This window comes from Salminus brasiliensis, chromosome 23 (assembly GCF_030463535.1).
Source record: "Salminus brasiliensis chromosome 23, fSalBra1.hap2, whole genome shotgun sequence".
Taxonomy (NCBI): Eukaryota; Metazoa; Chordata; class Actinopteri; order Characiformes; family Bryconidae; genus Salminus; species Salminus brasiliensis.
Genome location: NC_132900.1, coordinates 898,722 through 922,060, shown reverse-complemented (window position 1 = coordinate 922,060; position 23,339 = coordinate 898,722). Strand labels below are relative to the sequence as shown.

Below are 23,339 nucleotides of genomic sequence, written 5' to 3'. Positions count from 1 at the left end.
TAACATAGCTAACAGCTAACAGTGCAGGAGCTTACACCCCACCAATAAGCACAGTGCTAACTGTAGGCATAAATCAGCACTGACTCTCCTCAAACACAGCTCTTCCACTGCTCCACAGCTCAATGCTGGGGGGCTTTATACCCCTCTAGCCCACGCCTGGCATTAGGCAGCATGGAGTCAATAGGGTCATGATGCTGATCTGCTCCAGAGAGTCCTATTCTATTGGCAGTACTTCTTCTCTACAGGGACTAGACAAGCTGTGTGTGTGCATTTGCACATCTGTGTCAGCAATGGGTGCAACCTAAAGTAGCTGAAGGCATTAGTTAGAAGGGGTGTCCACAAACATTTGGACATATAGTGTGTAAGCCTATTTGACAACAAGCAGCAGAACAAAGGTCTGTATTGTTGGATTGTTGTCTTTTTTGTTTGTTGTGACCTCTAACATTCAGTTCCATGAAATCGGAGACAATGGTGTGTGTGTGAGAGTGAGTGTGTGTGTGTGTGTGTGTGTGTGTGTGTGTGTGAGAGAGAGAGAGAGAGAGTGAGTGTGTGCTAACCTGTCTGTTGCGGAGAAAGGTAAACTCAGGAGGGCTCATGTTAAGGCCTGCACAGACTCGTCCCAGTTCAGCAGCCATGCTGGGCAGCAGGGATGGCTGGCCAGCGAGTGGGGGTCCAGGGGCTTCACCCTGAGGGGTGTTTATTCTCGCAGCTGAAAAAACAAGGGCAAAACATCATGCAGCAAATCTATTTAAATGATTGGTAACTGGCAGTTTGACTCAAACAGGTGGAGAAACAGGTGGAGGATGTAAACTTCAGTCTCATGTCTCATGTAGAGGAGGAGATGCTCTCGTTATGATCTGAATTCGGGGAAATGTTAGGGTGGTGCAGCGGAGTAAGACGCAGTCACTGTGATCAGAGGGTCGCCGGCTCGTCTCCCGATCACGCTGCTAGCCATCGGCAGCCGGGGCCCAGAGAGGGCACAACTGGCCTTGCACTCTCTAAGGTGGGTAGATGGCGCCATCTCATCCCACTCTAGTGCAGCACTGGCGTCTGCTAGCCGGTGCGTCAGAGCCGGGTATATGGTGCATTGCCTGCCTGGTGACGAAAAAGAGGTGTGGCTGGGGGGGGGGGTTATGTACGGGTTGGGAAATTGGTGATCTAAATTGGGGAGAAAACTGGTTTCTAAAAATGCAGCACAAGCAAGAGGCGTCAGGGTGCAGTCAGTCGGGAGGTGGGATTAGAAGGTAGTTTTTAGTATTCAGAGGTAGAGCCGGGCAATATGACGGTATTTTATCGTATTGTGATATATTTAGTTATAGTGATAACAGTAAGCTTTTCTAATCATACGGAGGAGACTGTTAGTGCTTAATAAACACTGATCAGCTGCAGGTTTCATTACTAACAGTGTAATTAGACTGGGTTCATTAGATGAAGAGCTGCAGATGTTGAGTAGAAATCACTGTATTCAGTACAGGAGAGGATCTGAATAGTGGTTTATGAGAATCTGCAGCTACTGATGTTTTCAGTCTGTGATTATATGTATTTGATTTGATTTGTATATGATTATATAGTATTTTTACCATATCGTCCAGAGCTATTTAAAGGCTAATTTATCTGCACTATTTATTATATTATATATATATATATATATATATATATATATATATATATATATATATATATATATAGCAGTTACACAATAAAAGCACAGGACATACCATACAATAATAAGGTATTTATCTGTATTTTCTATCTTCATTATGCTATAGGCTGCTATAGGCTGCTAAATTTCCTTCTGATTAATAAAGTATCTCCCTATCTATTTCTCTATCTACAGCATTAGCTGGTTTGTGAAACTGCTGAACCAAAACAAAGGACTGTTTACACCCTGAAGCGAAATGCAAAAACCCAGCGTGATCACGGCTGGTTGAGCCTTTTCTGTCACAGGGTGTTGCAGAATGCTTAATACCGGCTTTTGTCACTGCTAAGCTTAACTGGACATGGGTTAAACAAGCACACGGACACATCAAATAGCGTGCTGTCAAGATCCTGTATCTCCATTTCTGGCCGTTTTTCACTTTTCTCTATAATGTGAATCTGCTCTTTATGCTGTATCAGAATTTCATGATGAATGGACCAATAGAAACGCTCCAAAATGACTTTTTTCTTCCTCCTATTAAAACTGTGATCTTACTGATGCAACCCTCTGAGAGCTTGTAGGAGCTCTGGAGAAGAGATTCAGAGAAATGTCATCAATGTCAATGGAACTGTAGTTCATGTCCTAAGCAGTGAATGACTCCGAGGTGTGTGTGTGTAAGGACATCATTTACACACCCAGCTTCTTAGCAGACCGTCTCCTGCCCTGCTGCTGGACGCCAGGGCTGTTATTCTGGGCGGTGTTGAAAAGGGCAGACTCGGGGGCGGTGCCGGCTGTTCCTGAACTGTCAATCTTCAGCATCTCCTTCAGCATCAGGGTTCCCCTCTGCTCATAAACAGGTCAATAACAGAGAAGCTTTATGGATAAGCCACTGATCAGAAATAGATAGATATTCAGTACGTGAATTATTCAGTATTCAGTATGTGGGTTATTCAGTATATGAGTTATATATGAGTAACTATATATATATATATATATATATATATATATATATATATATATATATATATTTTTTTTTTTTTTAGTTCTTAATAATGAAACTAATCGAACCACAGCGACCCACATAACTACAGACCATTAAACTTACAGTAGGTGATGAATCATCAGAGTACATACTGAACAAGTATTTACCAAATAACTGAATACCCCACCCAGAAACACCCAGTCTGAATACTGAATAACCCATATACTGAAAATTCCACTTAATGAATATCCCATATACTATTCAGTAGTCAGTATATCCCACATACCGAATATCCCACATACTGAAAATCCCACATACCGAATATCCCAAAATACCATCATACCCATCAGGTAGGTTTAGTGTTAATGTATGCAATTATTAAATCCTACACAGAGAGTGAAGCTGTGTGGGCGATGGTTCATATTAATGTGCTTTTATACATTTTGTTTATATATTTTCTGTTAAGTTAGGAACTCTGTTCTAACTGTTCTAACGATACCTTCTTCTTAACCATACAGTGTTGGGTTACAACCCCATCTCTGCTAGGGTTCTAGAGACCCTTTGCCATTTACAACCCTGCTCTCTGCAGGGGTGCCGGGTGACACTGGGAGAACAGAAGGGTAGTGCAAGATCTGCACCTACAGAACCTATAATAAATTCGGACGGTAAGGGGCCATATAAGGGCTAACACAGATCTGCACTTTCGGAAACTACATAATAGGAATGTGTCACTGATGCACAAGGTGTGTGAAGTGTGGAGAGGTGTGTGTGTGTGTGTGTGTGTGTGTGTCCATCAGCTGGTGAGATTCTCTGCAGAATTAATATTTGCATTCTTTGTTGCTTTAATAATTTGTTATAATATTTAAAAAAATCCTCATCTCCACCAGCTGTACTGACCTGAGCAAAGGACTGTGGGGACAGTGGCTCTGCTGCCTGGTCTTTGGACTCCATTAAGGAAGGTTCAGGATCCTTACTGATCTTCAAACTTGCAATCAGCTCCTCAAACTCTGAGCTGACCTGAAACAGGGACAGAAACATGCTTATGAGGTTCTCAGACTAGCAGAGGATACAGAAGACACAGACACCGGTTCCAATGTTTAACATTGTTGTAAAAATATGTACATGTAACTTCTGTTCTGAAAATGATGAAACGTAGATGAAATGTGTAGACTGCGCAAGGCGGTCGTACCTGGCTTGAAGGCTTTTGTGGGAAAGCAGCATTGAGATCTTCGTTCCTTTTCAGCAGTCTGATGTTGCCACCTTGACCCTGCAGAAACAAACACCGGGCTACTGTCCTGCACAGGATCAGCTCCATATCTAATCTAGGGCTGCACTAATATGAGAACATGCTATGGGTCGAAAGTGTCTGCACTGTGTAGGGTGTAAATGTGATGACAGTATCTGAACGTACCTCTGGCCCTAAAATCTGTGCCACGTATGAAGAACATCAGCTAAAGCCACTACACTATAGTTCTGCATCAGTAGGGCCTACTACAATAGTACCCTGAGGGGCTCCACTATATATGCTAAACCAAACAGTTGGGACCTCCTTCAGGGGGCGTTGGAGGTGAGTAGCACAGCACATATTGGAGGACACCCTTCATACAAGGCAGATGTTGTCTTCTAATAAGAATTTATTATAATTCTAAAATAATAATAAAAATAATACAGCCCCACAACTTAGACACGCTGTTAAGAAACACTAGTAAACTCCAGCAAAAGCACTGTCTGTACCATAATCAGACATTCTAAACTCATTTATTCAGTTCTGCTAACAATCTATTTCAAATGACTGAATTATTATAAATTATTAAACACTATAAAGTTTAAAAGTCTAATCTGACCAACCTACCTGACCATTCAGCTCCAGTTCCTTTAAAACACTGCAGTTAAATCACTTCCTCTGTGTATCTGTGTGTGTCTCTTTGTGCTGAACTAAGCTGAAGTCTTATCAGAACTTTCACGTGTTCATGTGCGAATTTTTATTTTAGCAGAACAGAACTGCTGCATCCTTTAAGGTGGAATGGAGAGTTCCAGTAGGACGACGTCGTCAGCCTTGTTTTGGCTGCTAACCACTAACATCAGAGTACAGATCAGTTCAAATAAAAGTATCCTTCATTGTAAAAAAAAAAAAAAAAGATCACAGCTGAACGGGGTTTAGGGTAGTTTCCTCACTGCTGCAGGCGGCAGCTGAAATCATGTCTGTAAATGCCGTCTAGAGGACGCCGGAGGACGCCAGAGGGCGCTCTCTGCTACACCACCACCACCAAGGACTACAATGGGTCAGGCTTTAAAAGCTGATACCTGATCCACTATTTAAAAAAAATGAAAAAATTCTATGCCTGGATTGGCCCAGATCCTGAGTCACTGGATCAGATCAGGACATCCCCACCTTAATCAGTGCTGCAGTATCAGATATCAGCATCATGTGCTGGTGAAAGAATGGGGCTGCAGAGCAGGAAAACTCTAAGTAAGACTCCAGTGTTATTTTTTAAGGGATGTTAAATGGTTTTATTCAACAGGTGTCAATGCAAACCTGACAATAATATAATAATAAACCTATAATATGCTTGATGTAGTGGAGTGTGTGTGTGTGTGTGTGTGTGTGTGTGTATAACATACAGGTTTGCTGGAGAAGTCAGTGCTTTGGCTCTGCTGATGTTGGTTGTCATGCTCCTTGTATTGTCCAGCAGAGCCTTTAGCCTGTTACACACACAAAACAACACAAATCATGAACACACACACACACACACACACACACAAACACACACACAGTATAGATTAGGTTAGACTAAATGTGACTAATAGTGTAATATTATTGGACATTGATGACTGGAGTGGAGAATACAGACATGTAAAAACGAAAAACAGTCGTGTCCAAACTTTAGGATTTCGACCCAGAAGCATAATCTGCAAACCGGCCCAGTTTCCTGTCGTACTGTTTGCTGATATTCCAGGTGTGACAATGAGAAGCTGTACCTGTCTGAGACACTTACGTGGTTCTGCCAGTGAGCTGGTGGTTTCTGAGGCGGTCCTGAACTCTGCAGAGACTGCCAAACATTACTGAAGTCCTCCTCCTTACCAGAGCCCTGACCGACCACACACACACACACACACACACATTTTTGTAAACAGTTTAGGGAGTAGTATAAGCTTTATAAAATGTTAAATCGACAGTCTGACCATTACAACTGATGAACCAGAAGCTGGTTAGCCAGCAGGCTAAACATAATAGCACAGGCCGTGTTCCAGCTAACTGAGGCTCAAATCACACCTGTTTAGAGGATAAAGCCTCAGATCTGAGCACAGAGTGGAGGAAACGGTCTGAGGAGGGTTTCCAGGCTCAGTTAGTCGACTGGCTCATGTCCACTAGCTCTGTCCTTCAGTCAAACTCAGCATCGCTAAACTCAAAACTATGGTCGGCTTGTTTTTTCCTCCACCTGTTTTCAGAGCACAACCTCACTAAATCAGTGACTAGATGACCGACCCAGAAGTAGCGTCAGAATCTGTATATACAGCGGTGGTTCATACAACCCAGCCCTACCTTACATAAAATATAAAAGTAAAAACAGCATAAAGAACATAAAGGACAATAAAATATGCATGAAAGAGTTAATGGAACAAATTAAGATTAAAAAGTAAATAAAACTGCCCATAAAAAAAACATTAAAAGAAAATAATCAAAACAATCAAGAGAAATATTAAATAAATGTTAATGACGGTCGGCGGGGATTTACCTTGTGTGTGTGTTTCTGGTTGAGAGCTTTATGGGGAGAGTTTCTGTTTCCCTGAGTGTCGGCAGACCTGAGAGCGAAACTTTGCCTGCCGTTCTGCTGTAACACACACAGACACACATACACACAATGAGACATCATGATGATAAGATGAATACACTGACTACATTCTCCAACACAGCAAAAATAAGGACCGTCTGAAATCAAGAAGAAAGTGTGTGTGTGCGTGTGTGTTTTACCTGTGCAGGTATGAAAGGTGAGCGGGGGGAGTGGTTTAGCCCCTCCAGCTGGTTCCTGTGTGTGCGCTGGGTCGAGGTGGGCTGGGGTTTGACGATGGCAGTGAGTTTGTGGGAGCTCTGCTCCTGACGGCTTCCGTGACTCAGGTTGATTAAGGCACACGGGGGCAGCCTGTAGCCCCGCCCAGGAGAGCACCTACACACACACACACACACACACACACACACACACACACACACACACATTTTACGCAAAGAATATAAACGGAGGGGGTTCGGTTGGGGGATGTTAACATATGGGCACTTTGGATTGGCCGGTTAGAGCAGTGCTGTACCTGAGAGTGAGTCCTCCTGCAAACTCCTCATCAAACAGCACTTCATACAGCACCTCCGCATCCCGATCAGCTGAGCGCAGAGGAAACACACACACACACACACACACACACACACACACACACACACACACACACACACACACACACGAAGAATCAACACACAGCTTTCTGACACACTGACCGTGTAAATCTCAGACCTCAACAAGACTCTTCCTTTATAGGTTGAAAATCATGGAAAAAGGAATTTCCCCTCTGATTTTAATTCAGGATTTTTTTCTCTCTTAAAGACGTTTGAGTCAAACTCATTTACATATCCCCACCCAGTTTAGCCCCGCCTACTCATATCACTCATCAGTTCTTGGGCAAATAATTGAGTAAAATTTAATTACAACCATTTTGGGAAGCAAAACCCACACAAATATTATAAATGTGAGTTTGTACCTCCTTTGATGCCGATAATGGTCCCTCTGAGGCCGAGAGGAACAGAGAAACTCTCCCTGACGTTGACGACGCGATCAAACAGGTGATACTCAGCATCCGGGTCAGGAACAACACCATGCTGCTGCTCCAGAGGCTATGTACGTACACACACACACACACACACACACACACACACACATATAGAATGTAAACTACAAAGCAAAGACAAGCATGTTTAACTCCACAAAAGCACATTATAAAAATATTGATAAACAATAGAAAGTTATTACATTTTTATAATTTAATCACTTAATAAAAATTATAATAATTTAAAAACCACAACAAACTGTTAATGAACTGCCTTGTTTGCAAAAAATAAATATTCAAAGTGTTTATTAGCAATTACGATAATAATATCAATAACAACAACAATAATAATAATAATAATAATAAACTGCTTTATTTCACTGTTGGATTTAAACATTGGTATTTAATTAGTAATTCGCTGTAGTTTGTAGCCCAACAGCACTTCTTTTCAAATGTAATATCAATCCAACACAAAACCCTTAATTATCCTTAATTACATGCTTAATTAAGCTTTACTCAGGTACGGACGCTTCACAGGAGTTCGCTTACCCTGAACAGCAGATGGGGTTTCACAGTGACTCGCACTTTCTTACTGCTCTTCTTAGCCTGCCAATCAGAGGTTGGGACACGTGAGCGTGAATCTACATAAATCTTAATAAATCTAAATAAAATCTGAGGGGTATGGGGGTATGTAGGTTTATGAACCAAAAACATTCATCAGTCATCATTCATTTGAACACAACCACTCTTCCTCCTTTACCATTAAAACAGACTGTGTCTTTCAGACGGACATATGTAAATGAGCTTTGTTTTGATTGGCTGATTGGAGAGGTGAACTGAGAAACAACATTTCACTACTCTCACTTGCGAGTAAAAAAATCCTCACCTTGGATTTCTCCAACTCTTCCTCAATCTTCTCCACAATGCCTGCATCCAGAATCTGCAGGTCACATGACGCTCTGGAGGAGGAGCTAACTGGATGCGTTTTCAGCCAGGCCTGGATCTCCTGGACCTTCTCCGCCCTGAGAGACCCATAAAAGACCCACACCAACCATTAAAGTCAAAAAGTCGCACAACGGTCGCTCGCAGTTACACTGCATGTCCAAAGGTTTGTGGACACCCCTTCTAATGAATGCATTTAGTAAATTATGTACCCATTCTCATCTTCTCCAGGCCAGATATCGTCCTCGTAGAAGACGTCATCGTGGCTGTTTCTCGACACAAAGTCAAACACTTCCGAAAATCTCTCCAAATACTCAGCGAGCAGCTCCTCCACAGCCGCCGAGTACAGCCACTCCTTCTCCGTCCGCTTGGTGTAGCCGGGAACCTCCTCGTTCTTCTTGTTGAATTTCAGGTTTAGACCCACATTAGCTCTCTGCTCACCATGAGGACTGCAGAGAAACAGAGGAACGGAGAGGAACAGGAGTTAGAACATCTAGCCTTCCATCAGGCTCAGATGAGAAGCAGTCATCATTTTCACCATCATCATCATCATCAACAACAACTACTCCACCCACTTTTTCTTAGCTCCTCTCCCGATGAAGATGCTGCCGGAAAACCTGGAGACCAGGTAGCTGGTGATGCCGAGGCGTGAGGCGAGGACGTATCCAGGGCTGTACTTCACAGAGTATTTCTGAAAGTTCAAAGAAACAGTTCAGCAATAAATAAATAAATAAAATCATCAGAGGATTAATTGATTACTGATTCCAAAAGCAATGGCAGATGCTAGGCTAACACTGCTAACAAACACTGGACTTAGACAGTCTAATTTACTCAAAACCTAATGGACGTGGTTTAATTAAGATATCGGGTGTGTGATTATGAACCACTGTGTTCGCAGAGCAGCTGCCCTGAACTTCAGTGAAGTCATACATGCACGCTTCACAGAGAGGCAGGTGGACTCACATGCTGGTTCTGAATTAAGGCATCGAGTTGTGGTTCACAGGGCATGGTGAAGACCACCCGGATCCGACCCTCGCTAATGACATCACTGGAATCTTGCACCTAAGCAGAGGAACAAACACACACACACACACACACACACACACACACACACACACACACACACACACACACACACACACAGTTGACACAAAGTTGATGCAGCCACTTATTTCACATCTTAACCAGCTGATTAAAGTCAGTTCAGTACCCACCTCTCCCATAGCTCCGTAATATGGGTTCCCCACCATAAACACAGTGGTTGTCAAAGGAAACAGCTCATCTAGGGTTTTAAAACGAGCCAGGAAGGAGTCGAAGGCCTTGATGTCCTGATATTCCAAAAATTACACACACACACACACACACACACACACACACACACACACACACACATTTTAATAACAGTTCTTCAGAAGAATGATCAACAAGTCTGTCATTTTACCATTACTAAAAAAATCTGTTCATAAATATTCAACTACCATCGATATTTCCAATAACTTATCTACTACATCAATTCTTCAATGACTTGATCTCCACCCATCTGTATATCCATCTACACCTCAAACTATGCGCCTGTCCATTCCTCCATCCGCCCACCAATCCCTCCATCCATCCCCCCATCCGCCCATCTATCCATTTATCCAATCAATCTATCCACCCATCTGAAGATCCTTCTAAAGATCTGTAAATTCATCCATCCCTCAATCCATCCAGCCGCCTGCCCATCCTTTCATCCATCTACTCATCCCTCCATCCATCCGCCCACCCCTCTCATCCTTTCATCATCTGCTCATCCCTTCATCCATCTGCCCGCCCATCCCTCCATCCCTCCATTCATTCATTCATCGGCCTGCCCGCCCATCCCTCCATCCATCCATCGGCCTGCCCGCCCATCCCTCCATCCATCCATCCATCCATCCATCCGCCTGCCCGCCCGTCCCTCCATTCATTTAATTAATCTATCCACCCATCTGAAGATCTAAAGATCTGTAAATTCATCCATCCCTCAATTCATTCATCCATCCACCTGGCCCCCCCATCCTTTCATCCATCCATCCATCCGCCCGCTCATCCCTCCATCCGCTGCAGCTAAACGCAGATGTAGATTTGAGGTGATCTCACCTTAACAATAGTTTGGTATGAAAACGGCAGAACCTGCTTGGCCCACTGCTTCTCCAGATGGACGCTGCCATTCTGACCAACCACATACTTCCTGCCGGTCAGCAGCTGAGCGTGCAGCAGGATGTCCGTCTCGTTGATCACGATTCCTTTACGCTTGTTGTGGCTGCAGAAAGAGACAGTATTAGCAGTCAGTCCCCTGCCGTACACAGCTCTGCACAGTCACTGATTACTGAGGCTTAGGATGTGCTACACGCGGGGGTAAGAGATCAGGGCGGTGCTGTGATGATGGTGGAGGTAAAGCCAGTCTTACTGTTCAGTAATGCCCTGCACCTCCTTCACCCAGTCCTTCTGCTCCTTATCACTCAGATACACCACTCTCGCAGGCGGAGGAGTGCCGGCCTCATACAGCTTCTGCGTGCCTGGTGGCTCCTCCAGGAAAAACCTGAGCAAGAGCGCGCGAGAGCGAGAGAGAGAAATTTACATTTACACACACAATGTCATTTAAAACTCCAATGTTGCAAATCAAGCTCTAGAAATACCACCATAACATACTCAAGCTCCAAAATCTAAAAGAGAGAGAGAGAGAGAGCAAGCGAGAGCAAAACTGATCGAGAGAATGCATCAAGATCAGCGAGAGCATGCGAGAGTGTGCGAGAAAGAGTTTAAGCAAGAAAGAAAGAGTGAGACGAAGCGAGAGACAGAGAGAAAGCAAGCGAGCTTGAGTGAGTGAGAGGTCCTACATACTACTGAAACGGGTTCTTGAACTTGTGACAATGGTGGAACCCATTTGAGTGCTATACTGCACCACTGTTTATTTAGAGAGCTGCGTACAGCTGATCTTCCCTATGTATTTCTGTATATGAGGAACCCCTCAGCCAAGACTGAAGCACCTAAATGGTTCTCCGAGTTGCCGAGTTCCATATAGAACCACTGCCCTGAGTCAAGAGGCTTTATTGTGATTTCAGCTAAATACAGAGTACACAGTGACACCAAACCATGTTCCTCCAGGACCAACAATACACAGCGCAGGCAGACAGCGCAGCACAGCACAGTGCAGGCAGACAGTACAGCACAGCGCAGACGAGATGCAGAGTGCAGCAGAGTGCAGCAGTGAGGTACTCTAGCAGCTAAAGGGTTTAAATGGTTCTTTAAAAAGGGGACTAAACTTTAAAGAACCCTTTTTAAATGTGAGTGGATTAGCAGTGAGGTAAGAGATTAATCAGAGTAATCAACATTAATCAATATTAACATCATACCTTGATTCTCCATCAGAAACTGCCACCACTCGCGCTTCCTCCAGATGAGGCCAGTTCACAAACACCAATTTCCCCAAAACCAGCCCTGCTACATCCTCCAACATCTGGAAGCAAGAGGAACCATCACACACCAGCTTTAGTGAGGCAACACCACACACACGCGCACACACACACACGCGCAGAGTGTCTGGAGTTAAATGGCCTTTATTCTACATATGAATTAATAAATGAAGGGGGCTCGCTGATGTGTTTGCACAGTGATGTATGTAAATAGGCTCTGTCCTGATTGGCTGCTGTTTTGTGCTTCATTCAAAAAGCAGTCCAGGCTGAAAACAGAAGAAACTGAAATGGGAAATTCACAAATTCGCTCAATAATGATGGTTAAAATACAAACATGGAGTCATTCAGAGTGGGGGTTTGGTGGTGTGAAACGCTCGGTTCTAGATAACCTCCTCCAGTCAGAGCTGGAGTTCTACAGTGGAGGTGAAGGGAAGCAGACGTCTGAAGCTCTACTAAAAGCTCCTCACAGAAAGTTCTTCACCTAATGGTGATGAAGACGCTGCCTGATGCCTGAGACACGGTTCTACCAGAGTTCTGAGAAGAGTTAGGCTCTAGAACCTGCTTTTAAAATCAGATCATTAAAATGGTGGAGGGATACATGCTGCAGGGTGTAGTGCAGCTACAGAAAGTAGTCCCTAAAGAGAACTGCATTAGTTCAGATTCTCTATTCACTATTTTACCATCATCATCATCATCATCATCATCATCATCCCATATAAAACTCAGAAGACTCGTGTAGCTGCACTGGTGGGTTTGGATAGGAGATAAATTATGGGCTGTATCTGTGTTGTAGTCATGGCGACCAACGCCTGCTTCCATTCACCTCCACTGTACAGAGATCAGAGTAGGTCAGTTTCTCTACAGTGAAGCTCAGATTCACACCGAACCTGAAACTGACTGAGCTCAGCTCAGATAACGTGTCAAATCTGGGGAAGTTCAGACTAAAATCAATCACATGAACTCTAAGTGATACAGGTCCTCGATTGAAGTGGGAGAACTCACAGGCACCCCCTGCTGGCAGGGTAAAATCTCCAGCATCATGTTCTCCCCTCTGCTGCTCTGCTGGAACACCATCACACCGCTCTTCTTCTTATAGAACTGAGGGGGAGAGAGAAAAGGCAATCAGAGTTAATTCCATAATAATCCTGTTTAATCTGGTAATAATCAGAATTAATCTAACGAGGGCAGGTTTACTTTATGGCGGATGTGCTGCAGGGTAGGGAAACCGCAGAAGTACAGCGTGCTGCGGTCGATCTTACGGCTCACGTAATCCAGAGAAACCCGCCAGGCGTCAACAGGAATGGGGGTCACCCTGAACACACCCAAAAATTATTTTAAAAATCTGCAAAAAATCTGCAAGTGAATCATCACTGATATCCAGTCAAATCCCTCCCTCCTATTTTCTTCAGCCTTAACCTTAAACTGTTTCTACACAGAGATGTAGTAAAGCCTGGTGATTTAGACCTAGTAGTACTTGGCGCAGCTCCCACTAGTGCTGTGATTCAGTGTATGGAGATTCTGTTATGGATGGAGCGTTTTTATCTTGATAGAATTGCGTGAAAATGTAATTGTGGTTTGGTCTAAAGTAACAGAGCTGCTGTTTATGCTTTTAGGCTTAAACTTGCTATAAAACGTCTACTGGAAAACAAAGAGAATAGAAAGCGGATATCATCGCTATTCAATGAAAAACATGTCTGGAGACGTTACAGCAGAAGGACTTTGAATGAATGTCAAGTTAAAATAATTCCAAGTCATTTAAAGCATTTCTACTGGCCAATTTCTTTAAGTTATTTACAGACGCAGTTACAGAGCTCAAATGACGGAGAAAACTAGAAACAGACAAAAATGGAGATCCACCGTTTCCACAGGACAGCAATGATATAAACATGGCACGTGTACACCTGGTGTGTGAGTATGTGTACCTGGTGTGGCAGTGTGTGATGTTGGGGAATATCTCAGGCAGTGGGGAGGTATAGGGGTAATCCAGCTGTTTATCGTGGCAGTAGAGAGCACACTCCGAGTGTCTGTTCCTGCTCTTCTCTGATTTAGTCATAAGATCTGTGTACAGCTCCATGGCTGCCAGCAGCCGTTTCTGAAACACACACAGGTATCACAAACAGGACTTCATTAGAAAAACAAAACATCACTCACTGTTGGAACAAAAGCTTGTATCCATATCCATTCAAATTTTTTCACATAATCTAGAAAAAAAAGCAGCAAAATGTTCTTTATGTTGCGCAAGTCTACAGCAATTACACTTAAAACCACCCCCCCATCCCCATCTATTTTCTATATTGTATGCATAGATTGTATTACTCCTATACATTTTATTTTACATTGCTTAACTTTATGTAATATGTATATCCATCCTGCAATATTTTTACTATTTGACCAGACAGTCATTATAATGTATTCCACGGCTAGTTGTGCTTTGTATGGCCGTGTATGCAACAAATGAACTATTCTTGGTATTATGCATTATGTGCTTCATTAGTGAGACTTTATCTGGATGGTCTATTGTAGAGGTCTCGTGGACGCTCACCTGACCTGAATCTGAATCTGTATTAAATACAACTGTCTACTGAACACAGGCCTGCACCCCAAGGCCTGCACCCCAAGGCCTGCTCTTAACCCTCAAACCCTCAACCCCAACCAGTGCCTCTAAAGGTCAGTTCACAAGGCATCAAATCAAAGACTTGTAAGGAAACATCAAACACTAAACAGTGAACTAGAGTGGAGAACAGACACTGAGAGAGGCTGTGAGGACGTATTACAGTGGAAGTTTCATTTTAGTCAGGAAACAAACAAGCAACCACTCCGAGCCGCACCTCATCGATGAAGGGGATGAGCACCACTGCCTCCCACTCCTGCTGCTTCCCGTTCAGGTCCGTTTTGAAGTCCAGCGGATAGTACTCGATGATGGGGGAATCCTCGGACGTCATCAGGTGCTAAACAAAAAAAAACAAAGACCACACTTCAGCTGTGTGACCTGTGAAGCCGAGCTGTGCTGATGGGTTTACGGTTGACTGTGTTTGGAACATCTAATAAATGTCCTAGCACTCTGATCCAGGTAATGCTGACCCAGGTGGTTTAGGGTTACCTGGTAAGATTTGGGCAGCAGGTCTTTGCTGGCTGCAGGCAGAACGCCGAGCAGTTGTTCAAACGGCATGAAGGGCTTCCCCAGGTCAAACGTCAACACCAACCCAGCGATGTTCCGCACGTCAGAGAGGAAAGGGGCGTAGTGATAAGGGTAATACCTGACACACACACACACACACGTTTTATTAAGTGATCTATTACAATTATTTTTTTAATTATTACTTTGTTTTAGTCAATCACATAAAAGCAGTTTATTTGGGTTTATTCTGATGTTATATAGAGTTAATTACAGGTAGACACCCTCACTGACTCTACATAACATTAGAATAAAGCGTAACAAACAAAAAGTCAGTGGTCAGTGAAAGCGTCTACCTGTAATTAACTCTATATAACATTACAATAAACCCAGAAAAACCCAGATAGAGTTTTAGAGGTATACACACATTTACTATGTAATGTTTAACATTTTTGCGACTAACTAAGCCTTATATGGTAGTCTACATGTACAGTATATACACAGTCCTCTTACCAGCTCCATGACTGAACTCCATGGTAGTAATAATGAAGAATCCACTGAATACCCTCCACATAGCAGCGAGCCTGGCTGGCCAAAAACTCACTAAAACACATATACAGGAAAAACATATATACATATACATATCAAGTACAACATGATATGATCAAAAGTATATGGACACCTGAATTGTGAAAATGTTGCTTCAAGAGGCCGTTCTCCAAGATGTTTCCATCTCACAACAATAGCACTTACGGCTGGCCGGGGCAGAAATTTAATAGACTAGTGGGATCCTACGATAGTGCCATGAGCTCTTTAGTATGACCTGCTCTGCTGTCAGCCTGCATCAACGAAGATCACTTGGCCGTGTGCCTAATTCAGTTAATTCAGTCCAACTGTAATGAGGTCATAGCCTTCCTTCACATTTCTGGAAAAGTTCAGGTCACAGCATTTTAAAAGGTCAGCCACTCACTCTGAGACGACCTCCACGCCCATCTTGGTCATGTAGTACGTGCGCTTATACTGCCGAAACTCCGTCTCAAACATGTCGTCATCCTCACCGTCCTCCTCAGCTCCTTCTGAGAAGGCATTGAGAAGAACAGAGGAGGAAAAGGGCAAAAGATCTTAACATCTCACAGACCTTTCAAACTGACCTGAGAGCACTGCAGCAGCTGCCCCAGCGATGAACTCAGCAAGACCGTCCTCCTGTAGTCTCGCAGCCCATAAACCAACCCTGCCTCATTCACGTCCTCTCACTACTGACTAAACGTCTGGTCAGAGTATGAACTCGGTTTCTAATTTCTATGTCTGTGTATGGCTGTGTTTTGTAAAGTAAACTTGAGTATGAGAAAGAAATAATAATAATAATAATAATAATAATAATGATAATAACAATAACAACAACAGCAGCAGCAGCAGCAGCAGCAGCTGGTCTCGTTCTCTTTGGGTGGGAGGGATGGTCTTCCCCGGCCACCAAAATAAAGCCTGCTGGCACCTGCAGGCTGTCAGAAAGAGCAATGAACAGGAATGACCATCCTACACAACTAGAGAGAGCAAGGTTACTTATAATAATAATTTATTTTTTTATATTAATATTTTATTTATAATTTAATATATTATAATTTATCCTTTCCAATCATATAACATTTATACCCATTCATGCCTACCTACACCCACCTCCAACCATCCACTTTCACCCATACCACTCCCTTCCATATCTACCCACCCAAACAGCCCTCTCCATACACACCCCTACTATCTCCACTGACATCCACCCATACAATCCATCCACATGCAAATCATCCTAATCCATCATAACGAAAAAGAAGACAGACTGGACATGAACCTATATGAATTTATTAACAGTGGTTATTTAGTAAAAATGGTGCATATGTGCATGTGTACCTCTGCCTGAAGCACACCGTGAGTCTTTGCCTCCATCCAGAGCAGCCAGACACAGAGAATCTTCAAACGACTGAGAACCAAACAGACCAGTCCAGTTAAATCCAGCACTGCCCTCAAACTCCTCCACACACACTCCCACTCACAGCATCCAGCACTCCCACTAAGAACAGGTGCCTGAGCTGAGGATCTGCTCACCTTGCTCTTCCTGCCGTTTCTGTTCATGGCCTCCTCCGCTGCCAGACCGGCTGCTTCGTTCAGATATTTATTCCCCACTTTACTCTCAAACCACTTCAGATCCACAAACACCTCACTAAAGTGCTCCCGGTCGAACTGGAGCACAGGGAGCAGAACAGGAGAGACGGTGCAGTTTAGGGGAACATGTTTCATTAAAGGAGTAAACAGTAGTTATGCTCTGGAGTGTGTGTGTGTGTGTGTGTGTGTGTGTGTGTGTGGGGGGGGGGGGGGGTTCTGTAGAGGATGTGAGATAACGAATATGATAAGTGTGTTTGAGTGTGTGTGTGTGTATTGTTTGTTCTTATAATTTAACAACCAGTCCGATACCATTGCTGAATTAATAGACCGTACATCTCACCATGTGGGAGATAATTAAGACATCAGGATTGACTTAAACATTACTTTATATAATATAACAAATTAACACAGATATAAATGTACTAAATTGACATTTGTAATTTATTAATTTGCATATTTAGTGCAGTCTCACACAACCAAATTAAAGCGAAAGGATCGGTTCCATGGATCAGCCTAATTATCCGATACCCGATCCTAATATCGGATCGGTGCATCCCTAATATAAATGTGGTTAATTATTTATTAGTATGGTTAATTGATATAATTAGTGATATTAGTAGACTGGCAGGTATGTACACACACCCCACTGCTTTCATTTTTTATCAGATCAGAAATCTTCAGTTTGACAGGATGTGGGACCTTTAACACATGTAGGAAGTAGCTGGTGTTAATATAACATCACTATTTTAGATTAGTGCTTTGGCCTGAAACCCAATATAGTCTCGCTATTCATCTGAAATTCTTCACATACAGACACCAGCTTTACTATAAATAGAAAAGGTCTAGACATAAAGTCTGAATAAGAACAAACGCAGAGTTCAGCTGAAAGCCCACATTAACACTCACCTCGGACAGCTTCTCCAGGTACTTCTCGAAGCGAGCCAGGTTCAGATTCCCATTTTCATTAAGGTATCCTAAAGCAGGGATTCAGAAGGGGATAACGGTTAACACAGAGAACACAGACAGACAGCTAAAGGCAGCACAGCAGAGGTTCTCACCCCCGAGCGAGGGCAGCACGCTGATGTAGGTGCGGTAGAGCAGCGGCAGGGCGTCGTGATTGATGTGCAGGTGAGGGAGGTGGGGGATGAAGTCGTTCCCCACCAAGAAACCCATCAGGATCCAGTCATCTATGATCCGCTCCACGTCATACTCAAACGAGATCTTCTCCTGAGAGAGGGAGAGAGAGATTAGAGCAGACAGACACAGAGAGAGAGAGAGAGAGAGAGAGAGAGAGAGAGAGAGAGACTGTTAAAAGTGTCCATACTGCACATTTAAGTCCACTGATTTCATTTGTATGGTTTTATATACAGAACACAGTTCATTCATACAATAGTTCAGAATAAAACACACCTGGAGGTTCAGACAGAAACACAGAACAAACTACTCTAATATCAAATCAATATGAATGCAGCTATTTGGAAAACTAATACATGAATTACTCCCTGATCTAAAAGCTGCTCACTCTTAAAGGGGAGAACTCATAGTCGATGTACTCCCTCATCAGGGAGAGGTGGAGAAGGTGAAAGGTGGTCTCCTCTGGAGCCGTTATCCTGAAAGATGGAAAAAAAAAAAAAAAGAACAGAAATAATTAAAAATACATAGATTTAATAAAACATCTCCAAAATTCTCCAAAGTGGAGTCTAGTGTTATTTAGAGTTCTCCTCAGATCAACACCTGGTTTGGTGGTAAATCAGGGCTTAATGATGGTAAATCAGGTGAGCTGCTGCTGCTGCTGATGGAGTTGAACACTTAGCTGAGGTTTTTCTTGAGTAAATAGCAAAGCACTTTTGCAAGTCGCTCTGGAGAAGAGCGTCTGCTAAATGCCTTATTTGTAAATGTAACACCTCCACACTGTGCTGGCTGGACTAAGGGGCGTCCAGGAGAACCCTGGAGGAACCAAGCTCTGTTCTTCAGACTAGCTCACAGACAAGATCTCACTACTTTCTTCAGAAGAAGCTCTTTTTTTCTCCTTTTTACTGGATTTGGGTTTATACATTTGTTTACACAAATTTATACACATTTTATACACAAACTCTTATATTATATATATACACAGTTTTATATATGCAGGACATGTCTGTTCCCCAAAGACAAAAACAAACCTCTTCTGAGACTTCTTCCCCCCGAACCGTACCTCCTCTCTGAGGAGAGAGAAGTGAGGTTCATGACTGGTAAGACCGAGCATAATCTGGAGACAGAGAGACAGAGAAAGAGAAAGAGAAAGAGAAAGAGAGAGAGAGAGAGAGAGAGAGAGAGAGAGAGATTGATTTACAACAGAGCCACATACTGTAAGGTAGGGGTTTCTAATAAAGTGGCCGCAATGTGGAAGCACAAGGTTGGGGTTTCTAATAAAGTGACCAGCACACTGTGGGTAGCAAACATCACTTTTGTAAATGCAGAGTCAAACTGCTACATGCGTGCGCGTGCACACACACACTACACACACCAGGTCAGCGTCCAGGCCGTAGAGGCAGTGCCGTGTATTTGGGTCATGGCCTGGTTTCACGATTTCTGAGCGAATAAACTCCATTATCTTATGCTCTCCTTCTCCAGGGGTCTGCAAGAGAAAGCAGAATTAGCATGAACTTCACTCTCACACACTCTCACACACTCTCACACACTCTCACACACTCTCACACACTCTCAAGGTTCCATTTCCTTATCCTCACCTCGTGACCAGATAAATACACTCTGACTCCCTGCCACATCCGGTCTGTGGAGAGCTTATTGTGGACAAAATATTTGAGCTGTTCCTGCAGCCTGGCCATGAACTCCGTCCCTGAGAAACATGCGGCAGATTTATTCAGCTAATCCAGAGATGCTAAAACACACCATTTACATTTACATTTACGGCATTTAGCAGACGCTCTTATCCAGAGCGACTTACAAAGTGCTTTGCTATTTACCCAAGAAAGAAGCCTCAGCTAGTTAGAATAGACTAATACAAAAGATACCTCCAAGCTTAGACATTACTAAACACAATACAATAAGGCGACCATAGAACTAATCGTCCAAGTACTCTCTGAAGAGGTGGGTCTTCAGTCTGCGTTTGAAGACAGCGAGCGACTCGGCCGTTCGGACACCCAGGGGCAGCTCGTTCCACCACTTTGGTGCCAGGACAGAAAAAAGCCTGGACGCTTGTCTTCCGCGGATTTTGAGGGATGGTGGGTCGAGCCGAGCCGTACTTGAAGCTCGAAGGGCTCTTGGTGCGGATCGGCTTTTGACCATTGCCATTAAATAAACAAACAAATCACACCACATCACTAAAGGTGTCCAGAGAGGAAGCACAAGATGGGTGTGAGAAACTGGCCAGTGAGAAACACTTCATTATTACTGACCGTTTACAGTAAAAATATTAAAGTCTGAAGACAGGTTAACAGTGTTTAACCGACACAGCGGAATACAAACCTGGAGTGATGCAGTTAGAGTCGAATCTGGCCTCTGTGGGTAAAACCTCGCCCTTCTCCAAAGCCTTCTTTATCTTGTCCTCTGCTTCTTTCGCAGATCTGAACAGAAAGAAGCAGAAAGAATAAAACATGGCGGCAGTGTGTTTCCACTCCTGGGTTTAACAGTGACAGACTGGAGCAAATGCAGCTCTAGAACCACAGATATTAGGTTCTACACTGCAGGCTCTAAGCTGTTCTGATATCTTGCTGCAGGCTGGGAATAATGTCTGTTAATGCTGCCTAGAGGGTGCCAAAGAGTGCTGTTAGAGCACAGCGGAAAAAACAAAGGATCTGAACTGGATCGTATTTAAAATAGCTGATACCTGATCCATTAAAATATGTCTAGATTGGCAAGATCAAGATCAAGCTATTTATTTGCAAAATCCTATCTAAAAATAAACAAACAAATTCATGCATACATTATATATAAGTACACATATATACATGCTGCCTGAACTCCTGTTCACTTGTGTATCCAACAATTTCAAATAATTCTGCATCATATCTGAGTATATATATACTATTTGTATCTGTTTTTGTTCTGAAGAAACTTGAGATTTCATGACTAACTGAATCAGTTCCTAAATAAATGTAAGACACTTTTTGAGGTCACAGCTTTTTCCTTTCTGCCCCCATTAAGACACAAAGCCCTCCAGCCTTATCCAAGCAGTTGTTTTCAGGTCTCTCGTACCTGAACCTTCTGCCGCGCTGCTGGTTCATCTTGGCCCGGGGAGCGACTCCATCCACCGCCATGAAGAAGACCTTCCTGGGCTTGATGATGCGGAAGAGCACCTCCAGATAGTGAAAAATGTCGGCGAAGATCTTCTCCTCTGTGATCCGGAAGTGGACGTCCTCGTCGTTGGGGTGTGAGCACTGGTGGATGATGCCGTTCATGTCCAGGTAGAGATTGTCAAACTCTGGGATCTGCAAGAACAGAGAAAACGTGTGAAAGATCTGCTAGAACTACTCACTGCTCTGTTTTTACACTGCTATACACACACACACACACACACACACACACACACACACACACACACACACACACACACACACACACACACACACACACACACCTGTACCACACTGCTTTATACTTCTTATTATTTCTAGCTGGAACATTTGGAACCATATGGAATTTAACATCGCTTAACATTCACAAATCACTGCCTTCATAGACGCTCAACAAGCCCTTCAACGTTCAGAGCTGAACAAGTGAAGCTGTTTAGCACCTCAGGTGAACCAGTTGGGTCTGTGGGTGCATCGGTATCACTGAGAACATATACATACACCACACCAATGATACACACAGGAGGCCAAGTAAAGGTCTGTAGAAGTGTTTGTAGGAGAGATACATCTCTTAGTGCATCAGTGACACTGTGTATGTGTGTGTGCATATATATATATATATATATATATATATATATATATATATATATATATATATATATATACACAGTCATGCCCGAAAGTATTCATACCCCTGGCAAAGTTTGACCTAAATTTACTTTTATTTAACCAGAAGTTATATTTTTGCCTTGAAACGACACAGGCATCTCCCAGGAGATAACACGATGATGTACAAGAGGCATCATTGTGGGAAAAAATATTTCTCAGCTTTTATACACATTTGAACAAAAAGTGGCATGTCCAAAATTATTCATACCCTTTGAAAACTGTCACAGTATATGGGAAAATCCAAAGTTCTATACCATTCCAAATAGTCCAAGCTGTTTTAAAGCATCCTAATTACCCTGATTCATTGGGAACAGCTGTTTTAATCAACTCAACAGGAGAAAAACAGCAGCTCTCTGCAGTTGGTTTGTGGACAGTCATGGCTAAGACAAAGGAGCTCACTAAGGACCTGCGGCTGTGCATTGTGGCCGCTCACAAGTCAGGAAAGGGCTATAAAGCCATATCAAAATGTTTTCAAGTTCCAGTGGCTACAGGGCAAAGTATTATTAAAAAATACAAGAAGTTCCGCACTGTGGAAAATCTCAGAAGATGTGGTCGGAAGCCAAAAGTGACACCTGTGCTGGCCAGGAGAATAGTGAGAGAGGTGAAGAAAAATCCAAGGATCACCACCAAGGCCATCCTGGTGAATCTGGACTCTGCTGGTGGCGACATCTCAAGGCAGACAGTTCAACGGACACTGCACACTGCTGGGTTCCACGGACGCAGGCCAAGGAGGACACCACTTCTCCAGGAAAGGCACACAAAAGCCCGCTTGACCTTTGCAAATGCTCATCTGGACAAAGAAGAAGACTTCTGGTGTTCTGTTTTATGGTCAGATTAAACAAAAATTGAATTGTTTGGCCACAATGATATGTGCACCATTTGGCGTGAAAAAGGAGAAGCCTTCAACCCTAAGAACACCATCCCCACTGTCAAACATGGTGGTGGGAACCTAATGTTTTGGGGGTGTTTTTCAGCCAATGGACCAGGGAACTTGATCGCAGTAAATGGCACCATGAAAAAAGAGCAATACATCAAGATTCTCAACAACAACATCAGGCAGTCTGCAGAGAAACTTGGCCTTGGGAACCGGTGGACATTTCAGCACGACAACGACCCAAAACACACAGCCAAAGTGGTGAAGAAATGGTTAGCAGACAAAAACATTAATGTTTTGCAGTGGCCCAGCCAGAGTCCTGACTTGAATCCAATTGAGAATCTGTGGAGGGAGCTAAAGATCAGGGTGATGGCAAGGAGACCCTCGAACCTCAAAGAGTTGGAGCTCATCACTAAAGATGAA

General features: G+C 43.3%; 1 protein-coding gene across 2 annotated transcripts in view; it reads right to left on the bottom strand.

Moving 5' to 3' along the window:
- The window catches only part of xrn1 (5'-3' exoribonuclease 1), a 29,130-nt gene that overhangs the window by 4,181 nt on the left and 1,610 nt on the right, over nt 1-23,339 (bottom strand). Inside the window, exons 2-37 of one of the 2 annotated variants that reach the window (XM_072668595.1) lie at nt 21,279-21,511; nt 20,550-20,647; nt 19,811-19,920; nt 19,588-19,698; nt 19,244-19,329; nt 18,604-18,691; nt 18,140-18,308; nt 17,988-18,055; nt 17,025-17,159; nt 16,830-16,899; nt 15,898-16,003; nt 15,441-15,530; nt 14,913-15,069; nt 14,641-14,760; nt 13,735-13,904; nt 13,007-13,124; nt 12,815-12,910; nt 11,753-11,856; nt 10,807-10,938; nt 10,497-10,659; nt 9,590-9,703; nt 9,339-9,437; nt 8,951-9,066; nt 8,588-8,824; nt 8,320-8,455; nt 7,983-8,039; nt 7,368-7,500; nt 6,927-6,996; nt 6,595-6,787; nt 6,359-6,454; nt 5,618-5,710; nt 5,244-5,324; nt 3,811-3,888; nt 3,519-3,638; nt 2,335-2,482; nt 558-709 (exon numbers count right to left, since the gene is read on the bottom strand). In XM_072668595.1, coding sequence (XP_072524696.1) covers nt 558-709; nt 2,335-2,482; nt 3,519-3,638; nt 3,811-3,888; nt 5,244-5,324; nt 5,618-5,710; nt 6,359-6,454; nt 6,595-6,787; nt 6,927-6,996; nt 7,368-7,500; nt 7,983-8,039; nt 8,320-8,455; nt 8,588-8,824; nt 8,951-9,066; nt 9,339-9,437; nt 9,590-9,703; nt 10,497-10,659; nt 10,807-10,938; nt 11,753-11,856; nt 12,815-12,910; nt 13,007-13,124; nt 13,735-13,904; nt 14,641-14,760; nt 14,913-15,069; nt 15,441-15,530; nt 15,898-16,003; nt 16,830-16,899; nt 17,025-17,159; nt 17,988-18,055; nt 18,140-18,308; nt 18,604-18,691; nt 19,244-19,329; nt 19,588-19,698; nt 19,811-19,920; nt 20,550-20,647; nt 21,279-21,511 — 4,347 coding nt within the window. The remainder of the gene's footprint in view (nt 1-557; nt 710-2,334; nt 2,483-3,518; nt 3,639-3,810; nt 3,889-5,243; nt 5,325-5,617; nt 5,711-6,358; nt 6,455-6,594; nt 6,788-6,926; nt 6,997-7,367; nt 7,501-7,982; nt 8,040-8,319; nt 8,456-8,587; nt 8,825-8,950; nt 9,067-9,338; nt 9,438-9,589; nt 9,704-10,496; nt 10,660-10,806; nt 10,939-11,752; nt 11,857-12,814; nt 12,911-13,006; nt 13,125-13,734; nt 13,905-14,640; nt 14,761-14,912; nt 15,070-15,440; nt 15,531-15,897; nt 16,004-16,829; nt 16,900-17,024; nt 17,160-17,987; nt 18,056-18,139; nt 18,309-18,603; nt 18,692-19,243; nt 19,330-19,587; nt 19,699-19,810; nt 19,921-20,549; nt 20,648-21,278; nt 21,512-23,339) is intronic. The other variant, XM_072668596.1, reaches the window with a different exon arrangement.